This window comes from Homarus americanus, unplaced genomic scaffold, assembly GCF_018991925.1.
Source record: "Homarus americanus isolate GMGI-L3 unplaced genomic scaffold, GMGI_Hamer_2.0 scaffold39675, whole genome shotgun sequence".
Lineage (NCBI taxonomy): Eukaryota > Metazoa > Arthropoda > Malacostraca > Decapoda > Nephropidae > Homarus > Homarus americanus.
The window spans coordinates 18,931,565-18,958,865 of NW_024736071.1; the positions used below are offsets into that span (position 1 = coordinate 18,931,565).

General features: G+C 39.2%; 1 protein-coding gene across 7 annotated transcripts in view; it reads right to left on the reverse strand.

Moving 5' to 3' along the window:
- Positions 1 to 27,301, reverse strand: part of LOC121871877 (suppressor protein of bem1/bed5 double mutants-like) — a 59,028-nt gene that overhangs the window by 9,444 nt on the left and 22,283 nt on the right. For 4 of the 7 annotated variants that reach the window (XM_042374454.1, XM_042374453.1, XM_042374456.1 and 1 more), the window contains 8 exons: positions 22,336 to 22,459; positions 18,993 to 19,095; positions 17,104 to 17,313; positions 11,883 to 12,036; positions 10,402 to 10,521; positions 3,813 to 3,965; positions 2,978 to 3,168; positions 722 to 798 (listed from right to left, as the gene is read on the reverse strand). In XM_042374454.1, the coding sequence (XP_042230388.1) occupies positions 722 to 798; positions 2,978 to 3,168; positions 3,813 to 3,965; positions 10,402 to 10,521; positions 11,883 to 12,036; positions 17,104 to 17,313; positions 18,993 to 19,095; positions 22,336 to 22,459 (1,132 nt within the window). Of the gene's footprint in view, positions 1 to 721; positions 799 to 2,977; positions 3,169 to 3,812; positions 3,966 to 10,401; positions 10,522 to 11,882; positions 12,037 to 17,103; positions 17,314 to 18,992; positions 19,096 to 22,335; positions 22,460 to 24,286; positions 24,327 to 27,301 lie in introns of those variants that run through there. The other 3 variants (XM_042374458.1, XM_042374459.1, XM_042374455.1) reach the window with 2 other exon arrangements.

The following is a 27,301-nucleotide window of genomic DNA, read 5'->3' on the forward strand; positions in this document are numbered from 1 at the left end:
CTGCTGTATGTTCTTAACCAGTGTGAGTGTTAACGTTCCCTCCTTGACAAACTTTATGTTGATTCCAGATCAAACTTAACCCCTACACAACTGGATGCCACTTTTAATATTTTATTTGGCTAATGCCAGATGATTTTATTCAGCACAGAGCGACTCCTGGTACCCAAGGGATTAATTTCCCCTCCAGAATAAATGAAAGCCCACACCATAACAAACTTAACGTCACTCTGAAGTAAACCTAAATTCCACTCGACCTTAAAACTCTCTCCAGAACCCTATTTGTCCTTATCCAGCTTTAGATCTCAACCATGTAATGATCACTCCCCACTACTATTAAAACCATGTCTTTCTCTAATTAATAAGTGTCACTTCAGCAATTTATGCAAAACAACAAAGCAAATGACTGCACTTAATACTGGAGGTAAACTGTTCATTTATACATGAGGAGTTAGTGGTGTTGCAAGTCTTATGGACCAATCATTTTACGGTGTAAATATGAAAATTTAAGTGAAAATGTAGAGGTCTTTGATTTACTTAGTTTCACTTGATGTGAGTCACTGAATGGGTTTATCAGAGTTTTGTGGTTTTGAGAACAATAATTTTGAAAATTAATTACAATACGAAGAGGTATGTTCCACGATACAAGCACATGTGACTTAAGGTCCATAAAAAACTATAAACACAACTGACTTATCATACAAAAACTTAAATAAAACAATACTCGATGTGCTGGAAGCTTGCTCAGCGGATACTGCATGGCACCAAGAGTATCACTAGAACACGGGGTGATTTTGTTGTCTGGAAGTAATAGAATACTAATTACGGCATATATACAGTACTATATAAATCTACTCATAGGACAATTAACATGTAAATACAAATGTAATTTTAGTACATATTAAAAAAAACACAAGAAATATCGAAATAAATTCCTATATACTTTAGCAAATTATACTGTACTCTGAAAAATATACAATAGAAAATTATGTATATCTACCAGAAATATGAGTTGGAAAAATAACAATAACCAACTCGCAGCACGCAAGCACGTGGGTCACTTCACCGCCAACAACAATACTCACCACCACCAACTACAAAACTTTTCACCAACACTAAACACCCCCACCACCAACACTCACCACCAGCACCAAAAACAATAATACTCACCACCAATAACACTTACCGCCATCAACAACCCTCACCACTACCAACAACACTCACCACCATTAACAACAACACTCACCATCACCACCAACACTCACCACACCACCAACAACAACACTCACCACACCACCAACAACACTCAACACTCAGCACACCAACACTCACCACACCACCAACAACACTCACCACACCAACAACAACTCACCACACCACCAACAACCACTCACCACCACACCACCAACAACACCACACCAACACTCACACACCAACACTCACCACACCAACACACCAACAACAACTCACCACACCACCAACAACACACCACCACCAACAACACTCACCCACACCACCACCAACAACACTCACCACACCACCACCAACAACACTCACCACACCACCAACAACACTCACCACACCACCAACAACACTCAGCACACCAACACTCACCACACCACCACCAACAACACTCACCACACCACCAACAACAACACTCAGCACACCACCAACAACACTCAGCACACCACCACCAACAACTCACCACACCACCACCACCACCACACCACACCACCACCACTCACCACACCACCACCACCACCACCAACACTCAGCACACCAACACTCAGCACACCAACACTCACCACGCCGCCACCAACAACACTCACCACACCACCAACACTCACCACCATTACCTCACACCACCCATCACCACCACACTCCCGTGACCACCAGCTACCACTACCAACCACTACATCCCCATGACCACTGGCCACCACTACCTCACACTACCCAACACGACCACCACATTTTATTCATTATTTGCCCCCCCAAAAAAAAAAAATAATAATAATAATGATACATATTCCTTAAAATAATTGTATTATGTTGCATTAAGACACAATCATACTGTACACAGTACTGTATTGTAAACATTTCAACAGTAAGCAAAAAACCAGGAAAGTAAACTAACTAGTTTTTCATCTAATTTATTTTGAAAATATACTGTACTACTGTACATAGTTATTGATTGAAATATAAAAGGTAAATACGATTAATTGCATCAAAGCTCAAGAAAAAATGGTTTAATTGGCTAAAAAAAAAATTATATATAATAACCACGATTTATTCACCCTGCCTACAATTAAACTGAGACTCCATCTCAAGTAACTACTGTATATACAATACAGTCAGTTAGATAAACTAGCTAAACAGGGCCGGACTCAGGAGTGGGCAAAGTGGGCAGCTGCCCAGGGGCCTCCACAATCTGGGGGCTTCCACATATTACATCTGACCTTGGACTTAAAGAAGCCTATGCATGCATTCTTGGACAGAACCATTATTTGAGTAGAAGTTTATCTGATTAATAATGCAAAGAATCATCTCTCTGTAATAACTAATAATATATTCTTTTCTGTGAAGTCCCTTGAAGAATTTTGACATATGCAGTAGCAGCTATATCAGGGCTGGTTGACTTGAAACCACATGAATGACTCCAGTCATGTCTCACTTTTGTGTGTGTGGGTTGGGAATTTGTACACTATCAATACATATACAGTTAATTAAAAATTTCTCAATGTTCTAATTTCCTCAATATAACTGCATATGGCTTCAAAATTCTCCAAAGAAGTGCTCAAATTTCAAAATTTTCCCAGGGGGCTGAACTCCCAGATGTTTAGGCTCACTTCACTGGCCACCCCACCCTCTTGGGTAGTTATAATGAGGGGGGGCCTCCACAAAGAGGCTGCCCATGGGCCTCCACAGGTCTAAATCCGGCACTGTAGCTAAATATTAAGATATTCTTGGCATAAGAACATACCATCTGTGAACCTCCAAAAGCGAGAAGACTGTAAATCTCTAATGGGTTGAAAAGCAGCAGCCATTGTCAGGTGCATAAGATCAGCACCAGAGTAGCCTTCAGTGGCATTTAAGAGATTCGTCCAATCTGAATCTGTCATTTGGAGGGGCAGCGAAGAAAACTGACTGGAAATTATGGCACGGCGTCCTTCCCTGAGGAAATATTTTTTTATGAATTTTTGTACAGTACTATGTATCATTCAGTCACTTTTAAGAACTTAAATTAAAAAAGATGATCATCTGATTCTATTTTCTTTATATCTTCAAACTTCCCCCTGATAAACCCAACCCTCACTCAACCTGAGGATCAAATTGTAATATCTTGCTTTACATAGATCAAGATGGATAGAGATAAGCTGGCATGGAGTAGTGTTAATGAAGCAACTCATTATTATCTTCCTACTCATGGGTGTTCTGTAATTTTAATATGAAATTGACCTCAAAAGTCATAAACTAATAATTAAGTTCTCAAGACTAAAAGATCAAGAAAAAAAGAAACTTCCCTCTTTGATTTCTATACCACCTGACTTTAGTCAGGTAAGAATGTATCTCTTCTTCTATAATGAAAATCTATGGGAAAGTGTGTTCTGATTTACATAAAAACAATTTACAAAAGGTTTTCAGGAATGGAAACCTTTTGTAAATCATGGAAATGTCTGTACACTTCCTGGTATATAAAAAACAAAATGCCTCATCACATTTTTACTTAAATTGTTTAATTCCAAAATAAGCTTTACTTATTTTAAGAATGAACAGTTGAGTCCATTACATTTTAGAACAAGATGGCATACTGGTACCTGTTTGGAAGTGGAATTAATAAACGTCTCTGAAAACGTCTGAGGAAGGCAGAATCAAGGTCCCAGGGACAATTAGTGGCACCCAGGAGAAACACTGATGAGTCCTTATCGTCTTCCACACCCTCAATTTGTCGCAGCAACTCTGACTTCACCCTGATAATGAGTCACAGCATGAAATTAAATAAGAAAATCATGCATTTTCAATTCAATATTTTGTATAAAACATGGCTTGATATTAAATTTTTACTAGTAGTGTACGTACTGTGACTTATGACAGCTCTACTTATAAGTAATATGTCTGCTCTACCTACAACCATTATGATTGCTCACCTATAACCACTATAACTGCTCTACCTATAACCAACAAACACCTTCCCACAATCAATGAAATTAAGTTTACATATACAGCGGACTCATGTTATAGAACAACTTCTTAAAAAAGAAAAACAAAATAATAATAATATACAGTGAGATCTCCATTAGCCGGAACAATTGGTGCAGAGTACTTCCAGGTAACGAGACAACTCTCTCAAAGCCGGAAAAAATCCCTCATCCCCGGAATTTTCCGGGTAATGGAAAAGTGTTCTCGGAAGTTCCAGAAATTGTCCATTAAATCATCTCTCGAACCTGGAAAAATATACCCCATCCCCTGAAGTTCCCGTGGAATTTCCAGAAAATTCCGGCTTTGGGAAAGATTTTCCAAGAAAATTTCAATTCCAGGTATCAGAGTTCCAGGTTTAAGCAATTCCTGCTAATGGAGATATTACCACACACACACACACAGTAGAACCTTCATAACTCAGACTAATTGCGACAGACCCCAAGTCTGACAAGGAGGGGGGGGGAGGGAAGATAGCAGTGCTTATCTGAACTGTTTAAAGAAAATCAGTTGATGCTATGTTACTATTGCACTTCAACAACTTAGGTATTCAACTGTATAACAAGATTATTAAAAGAATATTATACGAACAATAATAAAAAAAAAATTTAAACAGAACTCTCTGGGTTGAAAATCAGACATATAAGTCTGGTTGAAAACAACTGGTGTCACCGAGATGATTATTATTTACTGTAAAATGTTATATGTAAATAACCACAGAATTTTTTTTTTATGAATAAAGAGAAAACTGTATACTGTACTGTACAGTACTATAAAGATAAAAATAAGAAAAAATAAGTGTAAGAGTATACTGTATTGTATGTGGGAGCAGCTGGCAGAGGGGAGGGGGGAGGGTAGCATGGGTGGGTACTTCCACTTCTCCCCCAAGATTCCTTTAACACTTCTTTATGCAATTCCACCATAATCCTCATATAATTTAGGGTCATTTGATGCCAGGTTGATAAAATATTATGGTTGTTTTTCAACTCATATTTTCAGGTAGATATACATAATTTTCTTCATTTATTTTTACTCGTTTACATGCACACACTATCCTAAATACATAGTGAAAAAGAGTAAAAGAAATAATTGACATAAGGAAAAACCTGTACAGTATTCAAATGCACTACGTTAATTATTAAATTTTGTATGTCTTCTGCAAATTATGGGATGTTTGTACTTAAATTAATCACTATCTTTCAAGAATTCCAGCAATGTATGTTACATTCTGCTAAGTCAATTCAGTGACATTTTATAAGCGCAAAACTTAACCCCTATGCCCCCGTTGACATTCCGGAATGTCCATCTAGAGTGCATCAGTTGACGTTCCGGAACGAGCGACTTTTTGTGTCATTGTTTGAATGCCCAGCGCGGGTTTTCCGGTTCCAGCTTGACTACTTGCTTGTCACGCCACACGCTCGGTCAAAAAGAAGGTTCCTGAATTAAAGTACAGTACCTACTTTGGTGGTTTCATTTTCATTGTTTGTCCATTTAATCATGTTGTATCAAGTAATATTACAAAATGTAGTGTAGTTGTATTGTAGTGTAGTATTACTGGAAAATAATGCTATGATTATGTTATATATGTATTTATTTGTGGAATTATTTTTCCAATAATTATTTATATGCATTACTTGCTCAATCAAACACAAAGACAGCATGGCGACAGATTGCATGTGTGTTGCCAGGCACTTTTATGAAAAATAGTGCAAATAAAATATTCTAAATTAATTATTTATAAAAATAAGTATTATGATCGGTAAATATATGTTACTGGCCATCCCGGAAACAAAGGCAAGCAGAAAATGGCCGCTAAGTGTGTAGTGACCACGAGCATTTGCCGTCAAAACAACAGTGTCCCCTTATCTCCCTCGCCACTGCTGCCCCAGGGAAGTTTCTAGAGGGTCAATATATAGTTTTTCTTAGTTATTTTTTATTGTTTTATCATTTAAAAAGGCTAAAAATAAATTTTGGAAAAGTTGATATTTCTCGATTTACTCCGCGTGGGGGATACGGCTAGTGGCACCCTAGCCCGGGACTTAGGGGTTAAACTCCCTCTATTTGACTGATAATTAAGCACTTTGTTATCTCCTCGCCGGCTGTCAACACCTCACCTCCCCCTCCCCTTCCTCCCACCCAGGGTGAAGGTAGTTTTAGGCTTAACGCTTTTCTTATAAAATGTCACAGACTAGACTTAGTAGAATTTAACTTGCATTGCTGGAATCCTTGCAAGACATTGATTAATTTGAGTAGGAACATCACATAGTTTGCACAAAACAAAAAATATTAGTCCTTTAGTATACAGGCATCCCCCGCGTTACGGAAGACGGGTTAAGGAATTTCGCTCTTACGGAATTTGTAAATTATGACCAATAATTTCGCGTTACGGCTCATAAATCAGCCCTTACGGAAATTGGGGTAAATTTTAACAATTAAAAAAAAATAAAATCACTATATAAAATTAAATTTTTTGGTTAAAAATGATAATTTGTTTGGAGTGGATTTCTTGGTGTTTGCAACCACCAAGCGTGGCGTCGACCCGAGGAGTCAGTCCATTTTACATCCAGTGTGCGGGCATGTTTCTCGCCCCAGCAGTTGGATTTAATTTTTACAAACATACAGTAAGTACAGTACAGTGCATTACCCTTATTCAAGAAGACTGGAAAGAGGCCATCAAGTGGAAGAGACTGCAGTAGTGCAAAAAGAAGCCGCAAAGGCATTACATTGGATATTAAACTTGACGTTTTAAGAAGGTTTGATGCTGGGGAAAACTTAGCCAGATTGCAAAAACATTAGGTCTTGCTACTTCAACAGTGGGAACAATCCGTGATAATAAGGACAAAATTAGGTCAAGTGCTCAAGCTGCTACTCCATTAACTGCTCAAACCTTGTATTTTCACAGAAGTGATGTGATGCTAAATATGGAACGACTCCTGAGTGTCTGGATTGAAGATCAGACTAAACGCAATGTGCCACTAAACACTATGGTTATTCAACAGAAAGCCATAAGTTTATATAATGATTTGCAGGAAGAGGAAGGTGCAACTTCTGAGGTTAAACCTTTTCTGGCTAGTAAAGGCTGGTTTGAAAGGTTTAAGAAGCCCCTTAATTTACACAACATAAAAATGAGCAGTGAAGCTGCCAGTGCTGATACAGATTCTGCTAATAAATATCCTGCTGAGCTGAAGAAAATTATTGATGAAGGAGGTTACACACCAGAACAGGTGTACAATGTTGATGAAACTGGGCTTTTCTGGAAGTGCATGCCTGCTAGAACTTTTATTTCCACTGAAGAAAAATCAGCACCAGGGTTTAAAGCATCCAAAGATTGTTTAACACTTCTTCTGGGAGGAAATGCTTCAGGTGACATGAAATTAAAGCCCCTACTTGTGTATCACTCAGAAAATTCAAGGGCTATGCCAAGTCTAATCTACCTGTGATTTGGAGTTCCAATAAGAAGGCTTGGATGACTATGACCCTTTTCCAAGACTGGTTCACCAACTATTTTTGCCCTGCTGTAGAAAGATATAATGCCAGGCATAACATATCTAATAAAGCATTGCTCCTCTTAGATATTGCACCAAGCCACCCAGTAAATTTAAATTATCTTTCTGATAATGTGAGAGTGGAGTACATCCCCAAGAACACAACTTCCTTGCTCCAGCCAATGGATCAAGGTGTGATAGCTAACTTTAAGGCATATTATCTTAGGAAAACTTTTTTGCAGCACATAAAAGCAATTGACGGGGAGGATAAACCTACAGTTATGGACTTCTGGAAAAAGTTCAACATCTTGGATGCTGTGGATAATATAGCCGAGTCATGGGATGAAGTGAAACCCTCAGCTATGAATGGTTCATGGAAAAACATATGGCCAGAGTGTGTCCATGAAATTCACGGTTTTTCACAAGCTGAAAGTCTACAGCAAGTTTAACAAGACATTGTGACACTTGCAAATAATGTAGGCTTTGAAGAAGTCATAGAAAATGATGTGGTTGTGTTGCTAGAGTCCCAAAGAGAAGATTTGACTTATGAAGATCTGATGATGCTGGAACAAGAGCGATCTGCAGGACAAGAAGAGGATATAGAATCTCCACCCACCCCACTTCAGTTGACAACAAAGGATATGTCTAAAGAGTTTGCACTAATGCAGGAAGGTCTGCAAATCTTTGCTGATAACGACCCCAACCGTGAAAGGAACATCAAGATTGCAAGAGCAGTTAACAATGCTCTCAGTTCCTACACTGAGCTGTACAAGGAGAAGGTGAGCCGTAAACGTCAAACAACTTTGGATGAGTTATTCATCCTCAGAGAAAAGCTGAAAGCAAATGATGATTTACAGGGCAGGGCAGAAGAGAGTATTGCCTCTCCCTCCAAATAACTTCCTTTGCACCACCAATCCTCACGCAGCAGTCAACATCTTTTGTGGTAAGTACAGTACAATATTTGTATTTATTCCAACTGTATTTTTCTTCATATTACATGTATATCATGAATTATTTAATGTACTGTATTGTATGTGTTTATAAATGCTTATTTTCATTCATAAAAGGGCTCGAATTATGTTTTTGGGGCCTAAAAAAATTCCGTAGGAACGCATCTCCAGTTTTCGCGTTACGGAATTTCACGATACGGTCAATTTTCCAGCGACGGAACCCTTCCGTAACGCGGGGATTGCCTGTACTGTAGTACATTTGAGTACAAAGTGTGTACAGTAATATGTTGCTCCAAATTATGGCTTTTTCACAGTTCATGGTGCTTTAGAGAAATGGGAGGTGTATAATTAGTGGGTCAGAGGTGAATTGTTGAATTATTATTATGTGACCTCGGTTGGTCCAGCAAAACGGAAAATTCGGCAAGGTTTTGGAACCAAGGGTACCGGAAAATCGGTGGTGTACCTGTAGTACTGTACTGTATATAGTTTTCTCTTTATTCATAAGACAAATTCTGTGGTTACTTTCATATAACACTTAACAATACATAACAATCATCTCGGTAAAAACAGTTGTCGACAACCAGACTTATGTCTGATTTATAACCCAGAGTTCGGTTTCATATTTTCTTATTATTGATGTAATAGTGTCTTAATAACTATGCTATGCACGTAAAGACCTTAGTTGTTGTAGCAGTAATACTATTATAACAACAATTGATTTTCTTTAAACTGTCCCAGATAAACAGTGTTACCTCCACCCCCTACTCTCATAAATTTGCTTTTTTGGGGACTGGGGTCTGCCTTTAATCTGATTTAATGAGGTTCTATTTGTATGTTTATATTTATGCTTTTGATGTTATGATAATTTTTTTTTTGCACATTCTATATAAAGTAAGAGAAATTGAATAAAAATACGTACGTATATATACTTGAAATTACGAGTTTAAAAATAACAACAACACAACTCAAGGGTTGACTAAGTAGGGATGAAGCTGGCCTTACGTCGGAATATGAAGGCTGTTGCTAGCCTGCCTGGTTTGAAATGTTACTGTAGGGTATTGGTTTTTCATTTGCGAATAAGCAGGGTATGCTTTGTGAATATCGAATAGGGGTGTTAAAATATCAATTGCGGATAAGTGGGGTTGCAGTTATCGGGGTTACAAATAGTGAGGTATTCCCATATTATATTTGAATATTTAAGATATTTGAGAAGGGGTGTGGTATATACAGTAGTGTAGCAAATTTCTGTATTGTGGTTTTATTGTATTTTAGTTCAAATATTATGAAATTTATTTAATAGAATATTAGAGCTAAGTGTATTGAATTGCACTCAAATTCTGCAAAACTTTTTTCATATTGTGAATTATGAAGTGTTAAATAATAAAGCTCTACTGTACCTTTTTATTACCAATTTTACTATAAGGTACTAAACTAAGCAGTTGATTTTCTTACAGTAAACACAATTCAGCTTTACTATAATTTCCTGCTGATACAAATGTAAACACTAATGAGAATTGATGCAGAGGAGAGACAGGTATGGCAGAAGAACAAATGAATCCATTTCAAAACAGAGAAATGCTAAAACTCTAGTGAACAGTAATAGTGAAGTAGAAAACTTATTATGGTACTGTACTGCAAAGAGAGGTTGTGGTTTACAAATTTGAGGCAACAATTTAGTGCAAATAATATAAAATTTTCTTTTAAGCAGCAATAAAAGGCAAAACAAAAAGATAAATGTGGATAAATCATCGTGATGACAAAAGCTAGTTACTTACCTGCGAATGTGTTCATCTTCTGTTAATGAGCGTTTTCGACACAAACTGTCAATTTCATCTATAAAAATAATACTCTGGCTACACTGCTGCCGAGCATGCTGGAACAAGTCTCGGATCAACCTGAAAAAAAATATAAAATACATGTTAAAACTTACATTCAAATACTGTATCAAAAATACATAATTCAAATTAAGGAACAGTACAGTATTATGATGAAATCTGGCTCAAATTTTTTTTTTCCCTCTGGGAACTTATCATTATTAAGAGATTTTTTCACATGAATAAGTTGTTCCCAAATGTTTCAGTAACTGAAAAAGTACAGCACAGGGGCCCCCCAAATTCGCAGATTTTTATTTCACGGTCCTTTATTATTCGCGAATGACACCCTGGATGTACCCAAGAATGTCTGTGGGTAGTTTTAAAGTTGCCGACATTTTTGCGGCTGGGACATTGAGCCAGTTGTTCTAGAGACAGTAATTTCCTTTACCTGTATTGTAAATAGGTGTGTGTGTGTAGACAGACACACAAAACACATACAAATAAATAATAATTGGACAAAACTCGCAAATAATCAGAAAAAATAAAAAATAAATGCGAGTCTACCCTCAAGTCCCTGCTTTATTACTTTATTAATAAAGCACGAACTTGAGAGTAGACCGTCACATTTTTAATAAATCTGTTTCTGATTGTTTGTGAGAGGATTTTCCCATTATTATTTATTTGTATGCATTTTGTGTGTGTGTGTGTGTGTGTGTGTCCACACACACACATATACACAATGCAATACATATATACAATCAGAAACAAATTTATTAAAAATGTGACAGTCTACCCTCAAGTTCGTGCTTTATTATTAAAGTAATAAAGCACGAACTTGAAGGTAGACCGTCACATTTTTAATAATTTTTTCTGATTATTTGTGAGAGTATTTTCCCATTATTATTTATTTGTATGTGTTGTGTGTGTGTGTCTACACACACACACACACACACACACACACAGTCTCTCCTCGACTAACGACATATTCGACTTACGACAACCTGGACATATGGCGTCCATGGTCGTATAAGATATTTTTCACATTACGTATTTTCGAGTCCCAACGTTAGTGATCGCGGTGTGTGCTGACAAAATTTTCGTTAGCAATTCCCTTTAAAATGGCTGGCAAGCGTAAAAGTGAGAGTTCTCGTGGTGCTGAGAAGAAAAAGAGACACCCATTTTAGAATTTCTATGTATTATTTTCGCCTTTTCGACTTGCAACCAATTAAGACTTACGAACTGGTCGTCGGGACGGAACCCAGTCGTAAGTCGAGGAGAGACTGTATATGAATGATCACTTAGCGAAGGTTTTCGAGGTCCCTAACCCCATTGTAGCAGTCATTGTCTGTACCAACGAAGCCTTGTACTACTGCTTCAATTTCTGAACTGCATAACATATAACCACAATTCATTTGCAAGTAATAACTACAGTATAAACTAACTTCTCAGATTCCCCAATCCAAGAAGAGAGGAGGTTGGCAGATGATACACAATAAAATGGACAGCGAAGCTCTGAAGCCAAGGTTCGAGCTAGCTTGGTCTTCCCGGTACCTGGAGGACCATAAAGAAGCAAACGCGTCCACGGCTTTGCTCCACCTGTCAATATATTAAAATGAATACTTTGTAATTTAGTCACATTTAATAACTGTAGTCAAATAATATTCCTCCATCTTCTGCAATATCAACTTTAATTCTTCCATTTCTGTGTGTAGTAGAACAGGAACACAAAAATCTCTAGAAGTGTGGTAATTGTAGGGGAAAGTGTTGAAAGACAATACAGGACTGAAACAATATACTGTAATACAGTACAGTAGTACAGTATAGTACAGTACATTGCTTTATCCAAGAAGTTCTGGTACACAAAAGCTTTGGTCTGAGTGATATACAGTACAGTATTAACCCGCTTTATGCGGTTTCACTTTCCGCGATATCTCATTTACGCGGTGCCTCGCCAGAACCGAAATTTCACTTTCCGCGGTGCATCTACCCATATACGCGCAGAGTGTCTGGCTTGACGCTATTTTTAGATTCGACCCTCCCGCCTGGGCAAGCCGCGCGGAAAGGATGCGCAGTGCATGTCTCTGTTACGTTATCAGTGACATCATATGGCGTATCGGACTGTGATTGGCCATGCATCCTTACCTCCCTCCGCTGCTAGCTGTGATTGGTTTAAAGTAATATGACGTGTCCACCCGCGGGAGGAAGGGAGGAAAGACGAAGCTTGACCTAACCGCGGCAGTTTCATCCCTCCAGGCCACACCGTGTATACGTGCATCCATTGTTCTGTGAAATGGCTTCAGCCGGACCACCGCCACCAGAGAGAAACCTTTCCTTACCTGGACCCAGCCGCCCTAAGCCAAAGAAGATACGACGTTCCTTAAGCTACAAAGTGAAATACCAGATAATTCAAGATTTGGAGAAAGGAACACGTCAAGCTGATCTCGTGTGCCAGCATGGAGTCAACGAATCTACGATTCGTACTATTAAGAAGGATGCAGCCAATATCAAAGAGCACATGAGAATCACAAAGTCTGCAGGTGCTTCAATGATCAAGTATTGCCAGAACAAGGTGCTGCTAAAGGTGGAAAATTTGCTGGCGAGTTACTTGATTTGTCAGGCGCGACGCAACATGGTGGTGGACACGCGATCCGTTCAAGAGTACGCACGTGAACTGTATGCAGCAGTGTCACGTAAGATGGGAATTGCAGAGCCCAAACCCTTCAATGCTTCCTCTGGTTGGCTGCATAGGTTTAAGAAGAGGAACAATATCACCAACATCAACACTGGTGGTGAAGAAGCGAGTGCTGACCGTGTGGTGGCTAGAGATTTTCCTCCATTCTTACGTGAGGTTATGGAGGAAGGGCAGTACACTGACGACCAGGTGTTTAACATGGACGAATCCGGCCTATTTTGGAAAAAGCTGCCTACCAAGACCTTTGTTGTCCAGTCTGCCAGCAAGATTCGGGGTCGGAAGTTGCAGAAGGAGCGCATCACCTTCCTCTTTACCACCAATGCCTCCGGTACCTGTAAACCAAAGTTATCGGTGATTCACACAGCCCGCAAGCCGCACGCCTACAAGAATGTGGACATGAGCAAGATTAATGTCCACTGGCTGACCGCACGCAAGGCGTGGATGTTCTCTGCTCTGTCACTCTCCTAATTTAATGACTGTTTCATTCCCGACGTGAAGAAATTCTGCGAGCAACAAAATGTTCCATTCAAGATTTTGTTGCTCCTTGACAACGCACCAGGACACTCGCCCCTACTTATGGATCGTCACCCTAATGTAAAAGTGGTCTTCCTTCCTCCCAACACTACGTCATTAATCCAGCCCATGGACCAGGAGTTGATCTGCAATGTGAAAGCTGCATACTCGGCAAAGAAATTCAAGCTCCTGAATGACTGTACCAACACCAAGGATGAGTTGCATAAGCTGGGTGACACCGATAGTGAGAGCAAAAGCGACGAGGACAAGGAACAAGAGGTGGTGACTCAAGAAGTTCTCGTCAAACAGTTTTGGAAAAAATTTAACGTCAAACAAGCTGTAGACTTCTTGGTGGAGGCATGGGATCAGCTATCTATAGCTACGATTCGTCACGCATGGAGGCATGTGTTGCATGGTATACCAGGTGAGAGGCGGAGTCAACCTGTGACTGGTGAGGTTCAGTCTGTGACAGTGGCATTGGACCTTGCAAGAGAAGCTGCACACAGTATTACAGCTGAAGGCTTCTCCGAGACCACCAACGAAGACATCCTGGAGGTGATCAGAGATCCTGAAATGACTGCCGACGAGATATTGGAAGATGATAACGTCAGTGAAGAGGAAGGTGGTGCGTCAATCCCAGAAGAACACAAATTAATGCATAGTAATATTATGGGTGCCATCGAGTGTGCAGAGAAATTAAAGCTCGTCCTTTCCAACGACCCTGATGATGACCGCTATGAAGTCTTCCATACCCGGCTGATGCAGGCTATGGAGCCGTACATAAGGTGTATCAAGACAACATCAACACTAGCCGTCAAAAAACCATTACCGAGTTCTTCGCCCGCAACCCACCACAGCCAGCCAGAGCCAGTGAAAGTGACTTTGAGGGATTTGTCAGGGAGGCCCTGACAACTCTGACTGATAGTGATGGTGATTCACCTAGTAATGGTGATTCACCTGAGGGCCAGTAATCTGCCCTCTGCCTCGGAACCAGCCTCCATCCCCGTATGCCGACCCATCTCTTCTACTAACGTAAGTGTTACACCCAACCTTTAGTTTTCCTAACCTAACCTATATTTTTCCTAACTTAACCATTATTTTTCCTAACCTAAACTCTTCTATATTAATTGTGTGTGCATACCATCATAAAGTTAAGATAATATTTTTACTACAACATAGTTGTGTCGTCAAAAAGTGGAGTTTGGGGGTCGGGCCAGTCTCTATTGGAATTAATCCCATATGTTCTGTTGTTCACTTTACGCGGATTTCACTTTCCGCGGTACACTGTGGGTTCAATTGACCGCATAAATCGGGGTACTACTGTACTTCCCCTCCAAATACAATAGAAACTTGTATACAGTATTTGAATGAGAAGACATGGAGACTTATTAAACAACGTGAAAAGCTTGCCTTACCACTGCAAATTGGAGATTTTTATGTATACAGTATACAATGGGATCTCATTTTGTGTGGGTATATCATACTGGTATACATCCCCACATTGGAAATCCGTGCAAGCGATACCCTTTAACATCAGTTAAAATCGCTATACTGTTCTGGACTCGCCAGACCTTTACTTTAGGTAACCAACTTAACCTTCCAACAGTGACACATACTGTCTTGTCACAGAAACTTCATCTACATTATTAAATAAATATCTTAAGAAAGCCAAGGAAGATAATTATGTAATACTCCACCACCTCCACTAAATAGTGGAGGTGTGGGAAGCTCTGGAGGACGATGGGGGTCCAGGAAGAGGGAAATGAAAGCTAGTTGGTATTCAGAGCTTTCAAAATCAACTCCAGACATTTGTAAAGCGACTTCAACTTCATCACCAATCTCCAGAACGGGAGCGTCATTGTCACTGAAATCTCCTTTAATTGTTGAGGCATAAAATAGACAGTGATGAGAGCTTGGTGGTGGCATTTAAACTCCTGATAACATTGCCTGTACGGTCCCTCGGTCTGCTCTGGTACCGCCACACCACCAACATCGATTTAGCTTGTCGTTTTATTTTGAAGTCATATTACAAATTATATATCGTATTTTTTCTATTTTTAATCTATTATTTATGAAGAAGCATACACCATAAGAGGCTGATCATATGAAAATATAATAATGAATAAATAACAACGAACTGGCAAATGCAGCACGACAAGTCCCCCCATCCCCCTTTTACGGAGAGAGGGGGCGAGTGGTCAAAGAAAAAAATGACCATGTCATTTATAACGACCTATATTGTAACGACAACATGCAATTTCAACATAATTCCTCTATTATTTAGGTTCATTTGGTGCTAGGTTAATAAAACAAGAAAAATTATTAATTTTCCTCAAAAAACCTAACACTCAATCACAGATAGCTATTGCAGTCTCTTGTTTAAAGTACGTAACGATCTTCAAGAGTGAAGTGCTTCCCCATCTGGAGTACCGTCTGGTCCCCGAGATATATTAGGGACTGTCAGTTGATTGAAAATGTTCAAAGGAGGGCCACCAGACTGGTGCCTGCCCTTTGGCACCTCAGCTACCCTGAGAGATTGGAGCGCCTGAGCTTGCCGAGCTTATACTACAGATGGGCAAGGGGTGACCTAATTGAGGTGTATAAGCATCTCAGGGGGCACTACTTAGTCGAGTGTCCTTACTTGGAGCTGGCGGACGCTCGCCCCACAAGGGGTCACAGCTCAAGATTGAAGAAGCCGCAAGTCCAGAAAACTGTGAGGGCAAACTTTTTTGGAGTGAGAGTTGTGAACTCTTAGAACAATCTTCCAGAAAGTGTTGTGATGGCACCGAGTGTGAGCTCTTTCAAGACTTGGCCAACACTGGAGTGGGTTCAGGTACATTCAGGAGCCGGTGCATGCCCAGTACTTGCCAACAATGCGTAACAGACGTGACCGATCGCCCAAGCGGCTAACGAGCTGATCTTTTGGTGAAGAGAATAAAAGAAAAGGAAAAGTAATCAGAGACGTGACCGACCGCCCAAGCGACTAAAGAGCCGATCAGTGGTGAAGAGGATAAAAGACAAAGTACCCAGCAGTATCAGTTGATCGTTCCTGCTCTCCCTAACAATGTTGCCAGCACTCACCATCTTTCAAGCACTGAATTTTTTGGTAATTCCAGTAACCCAGAGTCCCCATTTTGTCAAATTAACCTAAATAAGCAAAAGACCATTAAATTAATGTTATACCGCTACCTGCCCTACCCATTGCTTTCCCCGTAAGCTACAATTATGGTCATATTTCAACCAATTGAGAGACCTACATAAAATGAGACCCCACGGTACAGTGTACTATTACTGCCCTCCACACACACATTTCCTCATTTACAGTGTACAACACATCATACCAATTAAATTACATACTAAGTGGAGCCATCAAGTTTGATTTTGCTAATTTCATACTATCAGGTGCCGCTGCATTATATATCTGTAATTTCAAAGCAATAATGAATTAATTTATTTACCTTGGAAGAGTTGTGGGTATTGTATGGGCATGATCACAGCTTCCTTTATTATTTGCTTTGCCTCATCAAGACCTGCCACATCTTGCAGTGACCCATCTCCAATATTGCAAGGTAACAACATATCTTGTATTGTTAATCTATGATTGGTTTCTCTATACCCCTTATCTGCATTTTGTTGAAAGCAGTCCCCATGGGCTTTCTTCACATAATCTGGAAAAAGTAAATGACCCTATATTTCTGATTACAGTACTGTACTTCTGAAGCATGGAAGCTAGATTAGAAGAATAGACTGAGTAGTACATTACATCTTAGATATTATAATTAATGCAACAAGATAGTGTATTTAAGTAGAGGAAGTTCAATTTTGAAAAAAGCATTACCATGTTTTACGGCATATAAGATGCCAATTCCCTAGCCCTCCCCCCCCACTATGCCAGCTAATTAATGTGCAAAGAAATGCATATTCCCTTTATGCGTTTGTCCTAAGGACAATTATTTCTTTTACCTTTTTCACAATATGTATGTAGGATAGTGTGTGCATGTAATTGAGTAAAAATAAATGAAGAAATTCACGTATATCTACCCGAAAACACAAGTTGAAAAACAAACTTAACACCTCACAGCTTGGCCCAGTAGCCTTGTGGTTACAGTGACGAGTCTAACCTGGCTATAATGCCACAAGCGATATTAACAGACACAAATGTGAAAAGAAAGTTGCCTGTAAATCTTCATTTGTATCAGGTATTTGTAGATTTAAAATTAAATGTTACAGGTATGGCATTACAGTAATAGATTGCAATGTTTGTAAGCGTTCAGAAATGGTTACTGCTTAGCTACCTCTGAAGAGTTGGGTGTCTGCCATATGGACATTAATCGTCACAGGTTATCATCAGCAGTACAGTACAGAGTAGTTATAATTTGAGCTTTTATATTTACAATAATTATTTAAGCAATTGGGGGATTCATTAGCTTACGGGAGACTGCAATTTCATATATAGGAAGCAAGCTGATTTTGTTTTGCCATTTTTCAAACAAAAAGTGCATCTTATATGCCCAAAAATATGATGTACCCTAGTTTAAGGAATCTGAAATAGTATACAAAAACCAGAAAAATGAGAGCACCTGAATTAGATGTACTGTGCTAAAAGCTACAGTTTTATGTCTCATGAAAATTCATAAGATAATTAGAAGAAGCAGACTGTTCAAATGTGAACCCATATACAGTATTAACATACCAAGTTTAATCAAAATTAAATTAAAGGATTTACTCTGCTTCCAATACAAACACAGAGAGAAAGACCCACAGATACCTAGGCAATACTGGACATATTCTTATCACTTATCTTGACTACCAGGGGAATGAAAGTACAGCACTTGTTTTGGGAAACCTAATTCTTCAGACTGAATATCATCACTACAGTATTTAGGAAGGCTTTCATAACCAGATCACATGAACAGTAAAAACTTGTTCCCTATTGACTTCTTTTTCTGTTTGTATGACACTTATCTTTTCATAAGACTATTTCTCAGAAGAATGAAAAAATCTAGCTCAAGCCAGACAATCTAACGGTCTTGTGAGTTCCACCTAAAAATATAATTAAAATGACTTCAATGTGAGGGGGAACAACAAATGTTTGCTATTAAAGGTTGGTAAATCCTTCACCATGCCAGAGTAATGTCTCAAGGACCATACTAAGACAATATTGACTGAAAATAATTGTTATTAAACTTGCCTTAGGTTGTAGTTGTGTGTATACATACACCAGGCTTTTTTATTTAAACCCATTCCTACAATATGTGTGAATCATCATGAGACACAGCAAACCTACAGAATCCCTCCATTTCTATATTCCTCTATGCAAGAGTAGAGATTAAAATTTACTACTTACCAGAATATTTGAAAGGTCGTCTATCTTGTGAAGGGCCATGATGGTGAGAATCCAATGTAGATTTTTGGAAGCTCAGAGTTTCTAATAGATTCTCTAAAGATGTCTGAAATGCACAGACAAACAAATTTGTAGAATATTTACCACTCGATAAGATGAACAGATGAAGTGTTTAATCTATGACTTTATTTGTAAGATGAATATAGTATAAAATTCTCCCTCTGAAATTCAATGTTGTATTATAAATACAGATTTTATGAATGACTCAGGACTTACATAGCTCACTTATTCTTCAGAATTGAGCCCAGTTTGTCACACTTGGCTACATCAACAATGTACAGTACTGTTAGAATAGCTGCTTTACTACCCAAAGAGTACATTAAATTGGAGGATGAAATCCTTGGATAATTCTAAACCACAATGTCTCTATGGTAAAATGTCAGATTCTGCATAGTTCCATGTTACAATACATTTAAAATGTTGTATTAATGAAAGTGACTTTGATGTGAAACCCCCGTAGGTTTTTGTAATCATTTATTCACAGATGTCTTATGTACAGCAGTACAGCGTGATACAGATGGTTGACACAGGTGCAATGAGACAAGGACCGTGTACAACCAAATGAGATAAAGGCAGTTACAGGGGGGAGGGGAGGTAATGTGGACTGGCTGGTGAGCGCCCCAGACCACTCCCATGAAACTATGCAGAATCTGACATTTTACCATAGAGACATTGTGGTTTAGAATTATCCAAGGATTTCATCCTCCAATTAAATGTTCTCTTTGCTGAATCACCCTGTACTGTATATACAGAGTTGGTTGTTATCATTTGTGTCAGAAGTGTCACCGAGTCCAGAGCTAAGCATTATTGCACTAGCCTTCATTCACTTTCATGCCAACACAGAAAAGTAGGTTTTCAGGAAACAGTCCCTACATCTTCACTGCTTGACTTCATGTCAGTTAGATCTCCTGGACATAGTACAATTACAGTAACTAGATTATCATCATTTCACTTCTGATATTATTTTATATGAAAATGTGATGTATAAGAATTGATTTTGTGGTAATCATGGAGTCTTTAGTCATTTATTAAGGTGAAATGTGGGTTCCCTGATAAGCCTAAAGGCAGTGCAGATACAGAACACTGTAAATTAAAACTTTGGTATAAAAGGAGGCAGTGTGGCCCACAATTCACCTGACTGCCGAGTGTCTACACTTCCCAACTGTAAAGTTAGGTATCAAGTCATAGATTGGTGGACTAGGGGGTGCCTTGGATGTGAACCAGTAATCCTCGGGACAAGAGGCAAGTACTGCACTATCCTATTAGTCAACAAGCATTCAAATGTTTTCTGTTAATCAAGATGTAAGTTGCTTCTTTCTTTTGATCAGTGTTCCTAATGAATTCTACTAAACTGTTAGTAGGTGGTAATGACATCATAACCACTGTCCACAAGTGATCTCCATACTCAAGAGTATATAACAGCCTGTCTGTCTGTAAATTTTTATCATTAGGAATTTCTTTCTAGGAGTAGACATTTCAGTAATCTGTGGTGATAACCAGAAGAAACTGTTATAAACATAGACAAAGTTTCCACAGCTGCATATAAGATCTACTTTTGGGCAGATCTTACAAAACTTGCTTCCATTTATTTGATTGACAAAACTTGGGAGTCCTTCAGGGAACCCAGTTGATGAAATTGGTGAGGAATTTCACAAGAGTAGAGTAATAGCTTTGTAATAGCAATATTAAAGTCTCATATCTTACTATGGTATACAGTATTGGAATTATTCCCCAGTCAAACCAATTTTTCATAAAAGAGAAGAACAATTTGGACTAAAAAGTTTTCACATATTCCTGCTGGTGATCCGAGAGAAATCTACATTATAAGGTATTCCTGCACTTACTAACATTTGACTTATGAACTTTCAGAGATACGAACATCTTCATGGGGGGGGTTTACCTGCTAGAGTGGGTGATTATTGTGGATGAGACTGGATAATATTGATGGACATGCCTAATAGAACATACTTTGCCTAAGAGGAGAAAAGTATGCCAGGTTTTAAGACTGTACTGTAGGGTATAACTGTACTGCTCATCCTTATTTTTTTTTCATTTTTTACAACATGCTCGTATCTACAAGAGTAAGTTGGACTTATGAGCAACCCTTAGGAATCTAACTCGTTTGTAAGTAAAGGAGCACCCGTACATGGGAAATTCCTAGTCATACAATATTTCTGCATTATCTGCTTGTAACATGAGCATGAACACCCAGAAATCTGGTTCTCAAAGTTCTGCTTTGAAAACTTTAAAGATATTAACCCACTGAGTGGCAGGGGTTTCTCTCACCTGAATAAAATCATCTGGTGTTAGCATGAATAAAAATACAGAGCTAAGTGTGACACTACTTCTTAAAGGGTCGAGATGCAACTTTTTTTTTTGCTGATTTTCCATGACCACATAAATTTTTAAATATATTTAAGACTCCACCACCACAGCCAAAACACTCCCACACCACCAACAACATCAACAGTCTTCCACTCATGGGCTAGCACACTAGGGCTCAGCCCATAGTTCAGTAACTCTTCTATCTTATATGATAACAGCCATCTCACAGAAGTAACCTTTTCTTTACAAACTGTAAGATGCAGCTTTGTCCAAAAGGAGAGCTGTTTTGACATAGCCTCATTGCTGTATACAAATGAGACTGTAGGTTATCAAGAATTTGTGAGCTCTGTAATAATGAGTCCTCCACTTCAACCTCAATCATTAACAAAGGATTTCATGACTCAATACTTGTACAGCATCCCATAATCGTAAAAATATAACGCAAGTTAAGGAGTGAGAAAGGGAAGTAAAAAATTCTATAATTGACTCCGTTGAAGAATGTCTACAGGAAGTCTCTATAATCATATAATCCTTTATCTATTCCCAGTACAGTATTTACTTGACTGCTAAGATGCTTTGATAATTTCTATAAGTTTACAAAAGTTCATTATGTTACTGATGAGTAGCTTATTTAGGTGCAAATAGCAAACTATTGAAAAAATTATTATGAAAACTCAAACCTACATCCATCATAAATCAAATTACTAATGCTATGAACAACCTAGTCTAATAAAAGATTTAACTTTAATGTTTATTTTCAGAATGCTACCAATGCAAACCCTAGTCTAGATCACAAAGTACATCAATTTATATTTATGATGGCTATATAGTTTTCATGGGTATTTAAAAAAATTCCAAATTTTTTACTTTGTACAGTACAGTACTACTGTATACCGAGGTGTTTCCTGACTACCATTTTTAAATCAATAAATAAATACAGTATTCTTTTGGGATGATATACCGATATGTATGGGTTGGGCTGAGCAGTGCGCAGGGTACTGATGACCAAGTTGCACTTTTCATACAGGTGATCAACCATAGGGTAATCTGTGTCACCCTCCAGTTGAGAAGCAATGAGTACCAAGCTGAAAAGGATATCAGACACTGCACAATGAATCATGAGATTAAAAGAATAATACAATTTATAATTTCCAACATCATCATCACCAAGTATAAAGTACTGTACTTTAATTCCAATTCTTAAAACTTTACAACAATCCTGTGCTTTAGTGCACAGGGCACGAATGTGCATGAGGCCCTAATAGAGGCAGAACTCATTATGATAATTGCAAGAAAGGGGATAGCACTGTACAGTACTGTACTTATTTCCAATTAGACTCAGCCCCTGCCAAGCACCTGAGAACTCATAGACATAACCCTCCAGTGACTAGATGAAGCCATTTCTACATTAATTTATACAGTATTCATATCTAGGTAAAGGCACCAACTACAGTTCGCCCGGATAATGATTTTTATTTCGCGGTCCTATATTATTCGCGGTCCTCTATAGCAAGTTCACATTTAAATTAATCACTCTTATAAAAATTCCAGCAATGTAAATTATATTCTCCCCGGTCACTTCTATGACATTTTACAAGCAAAAAACAAAAACTGAATCTAAAGGACATAAATAAGCAAATATATACTTTGCTAGACCTTCGGCACCAACTGTCAAACACATTGTGGGGTATGGGATGTTTGGGTTCACACTCAGGATGGGATGAAGAAAGGAAACTCACAATGTGCTCTCTGTATACATGTTGTATTGGATGTACAATGCAGCTTGGTGCTGGGAAGTGGCAGCGTGGTTACAAGCGTGATGTAGAGAGAGCTGGTTGGTGAGGACGCTCAGAGGAGGACAGCTTGTGGGTCGCCATGCTCGCCGGCGGGAGCGAGGGCTGCCAGGCAGCAGCGGAGGAGGAGGTGTAGCTTGCTGCAGCTGTAGCTAGAAGAAGAGAGAGGTCACCACGAGGTCAGGTCTTTTATAGCGGAGGTAGGCGTGGGTAGATAGTTGACCCTCGCTCCGTGGGCGGCGCTGGTTGACCTAGACCACGAGGCATACACTGTGGAATTCGCGGGGTCGGCTACTCAGTGACAAACAGCGTTTGTAGGGGAGAAATCCACTGCAATACTCCCTCCTTCCCTCCAGGCGGTGTACGAGACTTGTTGTCTGCAGGGGTGCATGGCACATGTGAGGCAGAACAGGCGGTGCATGCCACATGTGAGCCATAACGGCGATGGCGTGGATGAGCCGGCCGCTAGTGGAGGCAACTGTCTAGACACACAAGATCTGTGGGAGAAGAGAGGGAGAAAGAGGGGTGTGGAGGTGATGAATGTTGTGTTTTCCTCACGGCAGATACAGAGTAGTCAGATGCGCCTGCTAGGGTGTGTGGGCCTGGGTCAGGAGCAGGGGCTGCGTCAGCAGAAGCGGATGAGGGCTCGTGACAGCAGCTGGGTCCACGACAGCAGCAGGGTGCAGGACATTAGTAGGGAGTACCTGAGGGAGAAAAGAGGGGTGTGTGGGTCCGCACTCAGGCGCATGGGCCGCGTCGGGAGCAGGGGCTGCATCAGGAGGAGAGGCAGGGGGTACTGCTGGGCCGGGGGCGGCGTCTGAGGCAGGACAGGTGTGCTGGGGTCGGTAGGACGTGGTGCTTGGGGCAGGAAGAGCTTGTGTCTCCTTAGAGAAGCAGTGCTGCTCTAGGGTGTCTAACCTGCGGTGTAGAGACAGTAGCTGTAGAGCTGATGAGAGCTGCTTCTGGGTGGATAAGCCAGTCTTCCATGTTGCTTGAAGACTGGGAGCGTGATCTGTTTCTCCTCCATCCTGTGTGAGTGCGAATCTCCGGGGGTCACCATTTGTGGGGTATGGGATGTTTGGGTTCACACTCAGGATGGGATGGAGAAAGGAAACTCACAATGTGCTCTCTGTATACATGTTGTATTGGATGTACAATGCAGCTTGATGCTGGGAAGTGGCAGCGTGGTTACAAGCGTGATGTAGAGAGAGCTGGTTGGTGAGGATGCTCGGAGGACAGCTTGTGGGTCGCCATGCTCGCCGGCGGGAGCGAGGGCCGCCAGGCAGTGGCAGAGGAGGAGGTGTAGCTTGCTGCGGCTGTAGCTAGAAGAGGAGAGAGGTCACCACGAGGTCAGGTCTTTTATAGCGGAGGTAGGCGTGGGTAGATAGTTGACCCCCGCTCCGTGGGCGGCGCTGGTTGACCTAGACCACGAGGCATACTGTGGAATTCGCGGGGTCGGCTACTCAGCGACAAACAGCGTTTGTAGGGGAGAAATCCACTACATCACCACCTCCAGCCCTCACCCCCCCCACCCCCTCCCAGCCAGGGTTTGGTGGTTATACAGTAGGCTTTAAGTTTTTATATTACATAATATCACAGACTAAAGTTAGGAGAATATAATTTTCATTGCTAGAATCTTTGCAAGACTGTGAATAATTTGAATATAAACGTCATATATTTTGAACAAGAGATAAAAATTTTAGTACATTAGTTTAGTGCATTTTAGTAATATAGAGTTTTTCAACAGTATTTTTGGGTAGATTTACATAAGTTTCTTCATTTATTTTTATTCATTTACATGCACACACTATACTAAAAGAAACGTAAAAGAAATATATGACCTAAGTGCTGTCTTGCAAGGATTCCAGCAATGAAAATTATATTCTCCTAACTTTAGTCTGAGATTTTATAGAAGATAAAAACTGTAAGCCTAAAACTGTGCCTGGGAGGGAGGGAGGGAGGGAGGGAGTGGGGGGGGGGTGATATGTTTGGCAGTTTGAGCCGAAGGTCTCCTGTGTGTTTATTTAACAGTCCTACTAAGCTTTTCTCATTTTAAAATGCCAGTGAAATGACCTGGGAGAATATAATTAACATTGCTGGAATTCTTATAAGATAGTGATTAGTTTGAATATAAACAAGATATAATTTGCATTAGACATAAAAATTTTAGTTCTAATTTAAGAATTTTATTAGAGAGCAAAAATTTATCTCGTGCAAAATATATGACGTTTATATTCAAATTATTCGCTGTCTTGCAAGGATTCCAGCAATGCAAATTATATTCTCCCTGTGATATTATATAAGATACAAACTTAAAGCCTATTGTATAACCAGAAACCTTCGCTGGGAGGGGGGGTTGGGAGGAGGAGGAGGTTGGGTTGGGAGGGAGGGAGGGTGACAGTGACATGTTTGACAGTTACAGTTAGCACCAGGTCTGGTGAAGTATTTAATTTGTTTATTTATGTTGTTTAGTTGAGTTTTTATTTTTTGCTCATAAAATTGCATAGAAGTGACCAGGGAGAATATAATTTACATTGCTGGAATTCTTATAAAATAGTGATTAATTTGAATGTAAACATGCCATAGTTTGCACTAAACAAAAATTTTAGTAATCATTTTGTACATTATTTTGATTACATGTACAGTTCAGCTTTGCCCTTAGGACAGTGTGTGCATGTAAATGAGTTTCAATAAAGTTACATATATCGAGCCAAAAATGATAGTTGAAAAACTTTATGTAGACAGAGCTTGGATGGCTAAATTTTAGAATGACCAATACTGTATAAAAAATGCACAATTTTCTTGATATTTACTCCATTGGAAACGAATGAAAGCATAGAAAAGATTACTGAATTGGCCGAGTACCCCCTCAGCTTATCAGCTTGTACCCCACTTAACGCGGTCAATAGAACCCAGAGGGTCCCGCGTTAAGTGAAATCCGCGTTAAGTGAACAACAGAACATATGGGATTAATTCCAATAGAAACCAGCCCGACCCCCAAACTCGACTTTTTGAAGACACATAACTATGTTGTAGTAAAAATAACATCTTAATTTTATGATGGTACATGCACACAATTAATACTTAAGAGAAATAGAGAAATACAGTCGCCAAGTTAATGTCCATTCAAATCATGGACTCAACTCCCTCCCCCTCTTCTCACACTACACTGCTGGCTCTTCCCTCTGAGAAATTTTTGGGGGAAAACCACTAAATTTTAATAAATAATACCTCAAACTAAAGTTAGGATAATACAATTGACATTGCTGGATTCCTTGTAAGACCAGGAATATTTTGAATGTATAAATGTCATATATTTTGCACAAAAGATAACATATTTACTAGAGAAAACATTTTATCTAAAATTTGTATGTCTAATGCAAAATATATAATGTGTATATTCAAAATGATCACCAAATTATAAGAATTCCAGCAATGTAAATTATATTCTGGCCGGGTAATTTGTATGAATTTTATGAGCTAAAACAAATATCTTCAGTTAATAAAAAAAAAATATTCTTCACGACACTATCTGTCAATCAATGTACCCCACCTTGCCTCCCCCCTCTGCCAACCGCGCTGTCAGTCCCAACCCTCCCCCCCACCCCCCACCACTCCTCCCTTCAAGAGAAAGAGTGGGTGAAAAAAAATAAATTTTAACATTTTGTATTAAATAATACCTCAGATTAAAGTTAGGATAATATAATTGACATTGCTGGATTCCTTGTAAGACCAGGAATATTTTGAATATAAATGTCATATATTTTGCACAAAAGATAACATATTTACTAGAGAAAACATTTTATCTAAAATTTGTATGTCTAATGCAAAATATATGATGTTTATATTCAAAATGATCACCAAATTATAAGAATTCCAGCAATGTAAATTATATTCTGGCCGGGTAATTTGTATGAATTTTATGAGCTAAAACAGGCAGTCAGGCAGGGTGGCGGGTGGGGCAAATCTAAAATAGCAGACACACTCACCGGCAGATATGTGGAAAATCCGTGTTAAGTGAAAGTTCAGTTTCAGGCACCATGATATGAAAAAAATGTGTTATGAAACCGTTTTATATATATATATATATATATATATATATATATATATATATATATATATATATATATATAT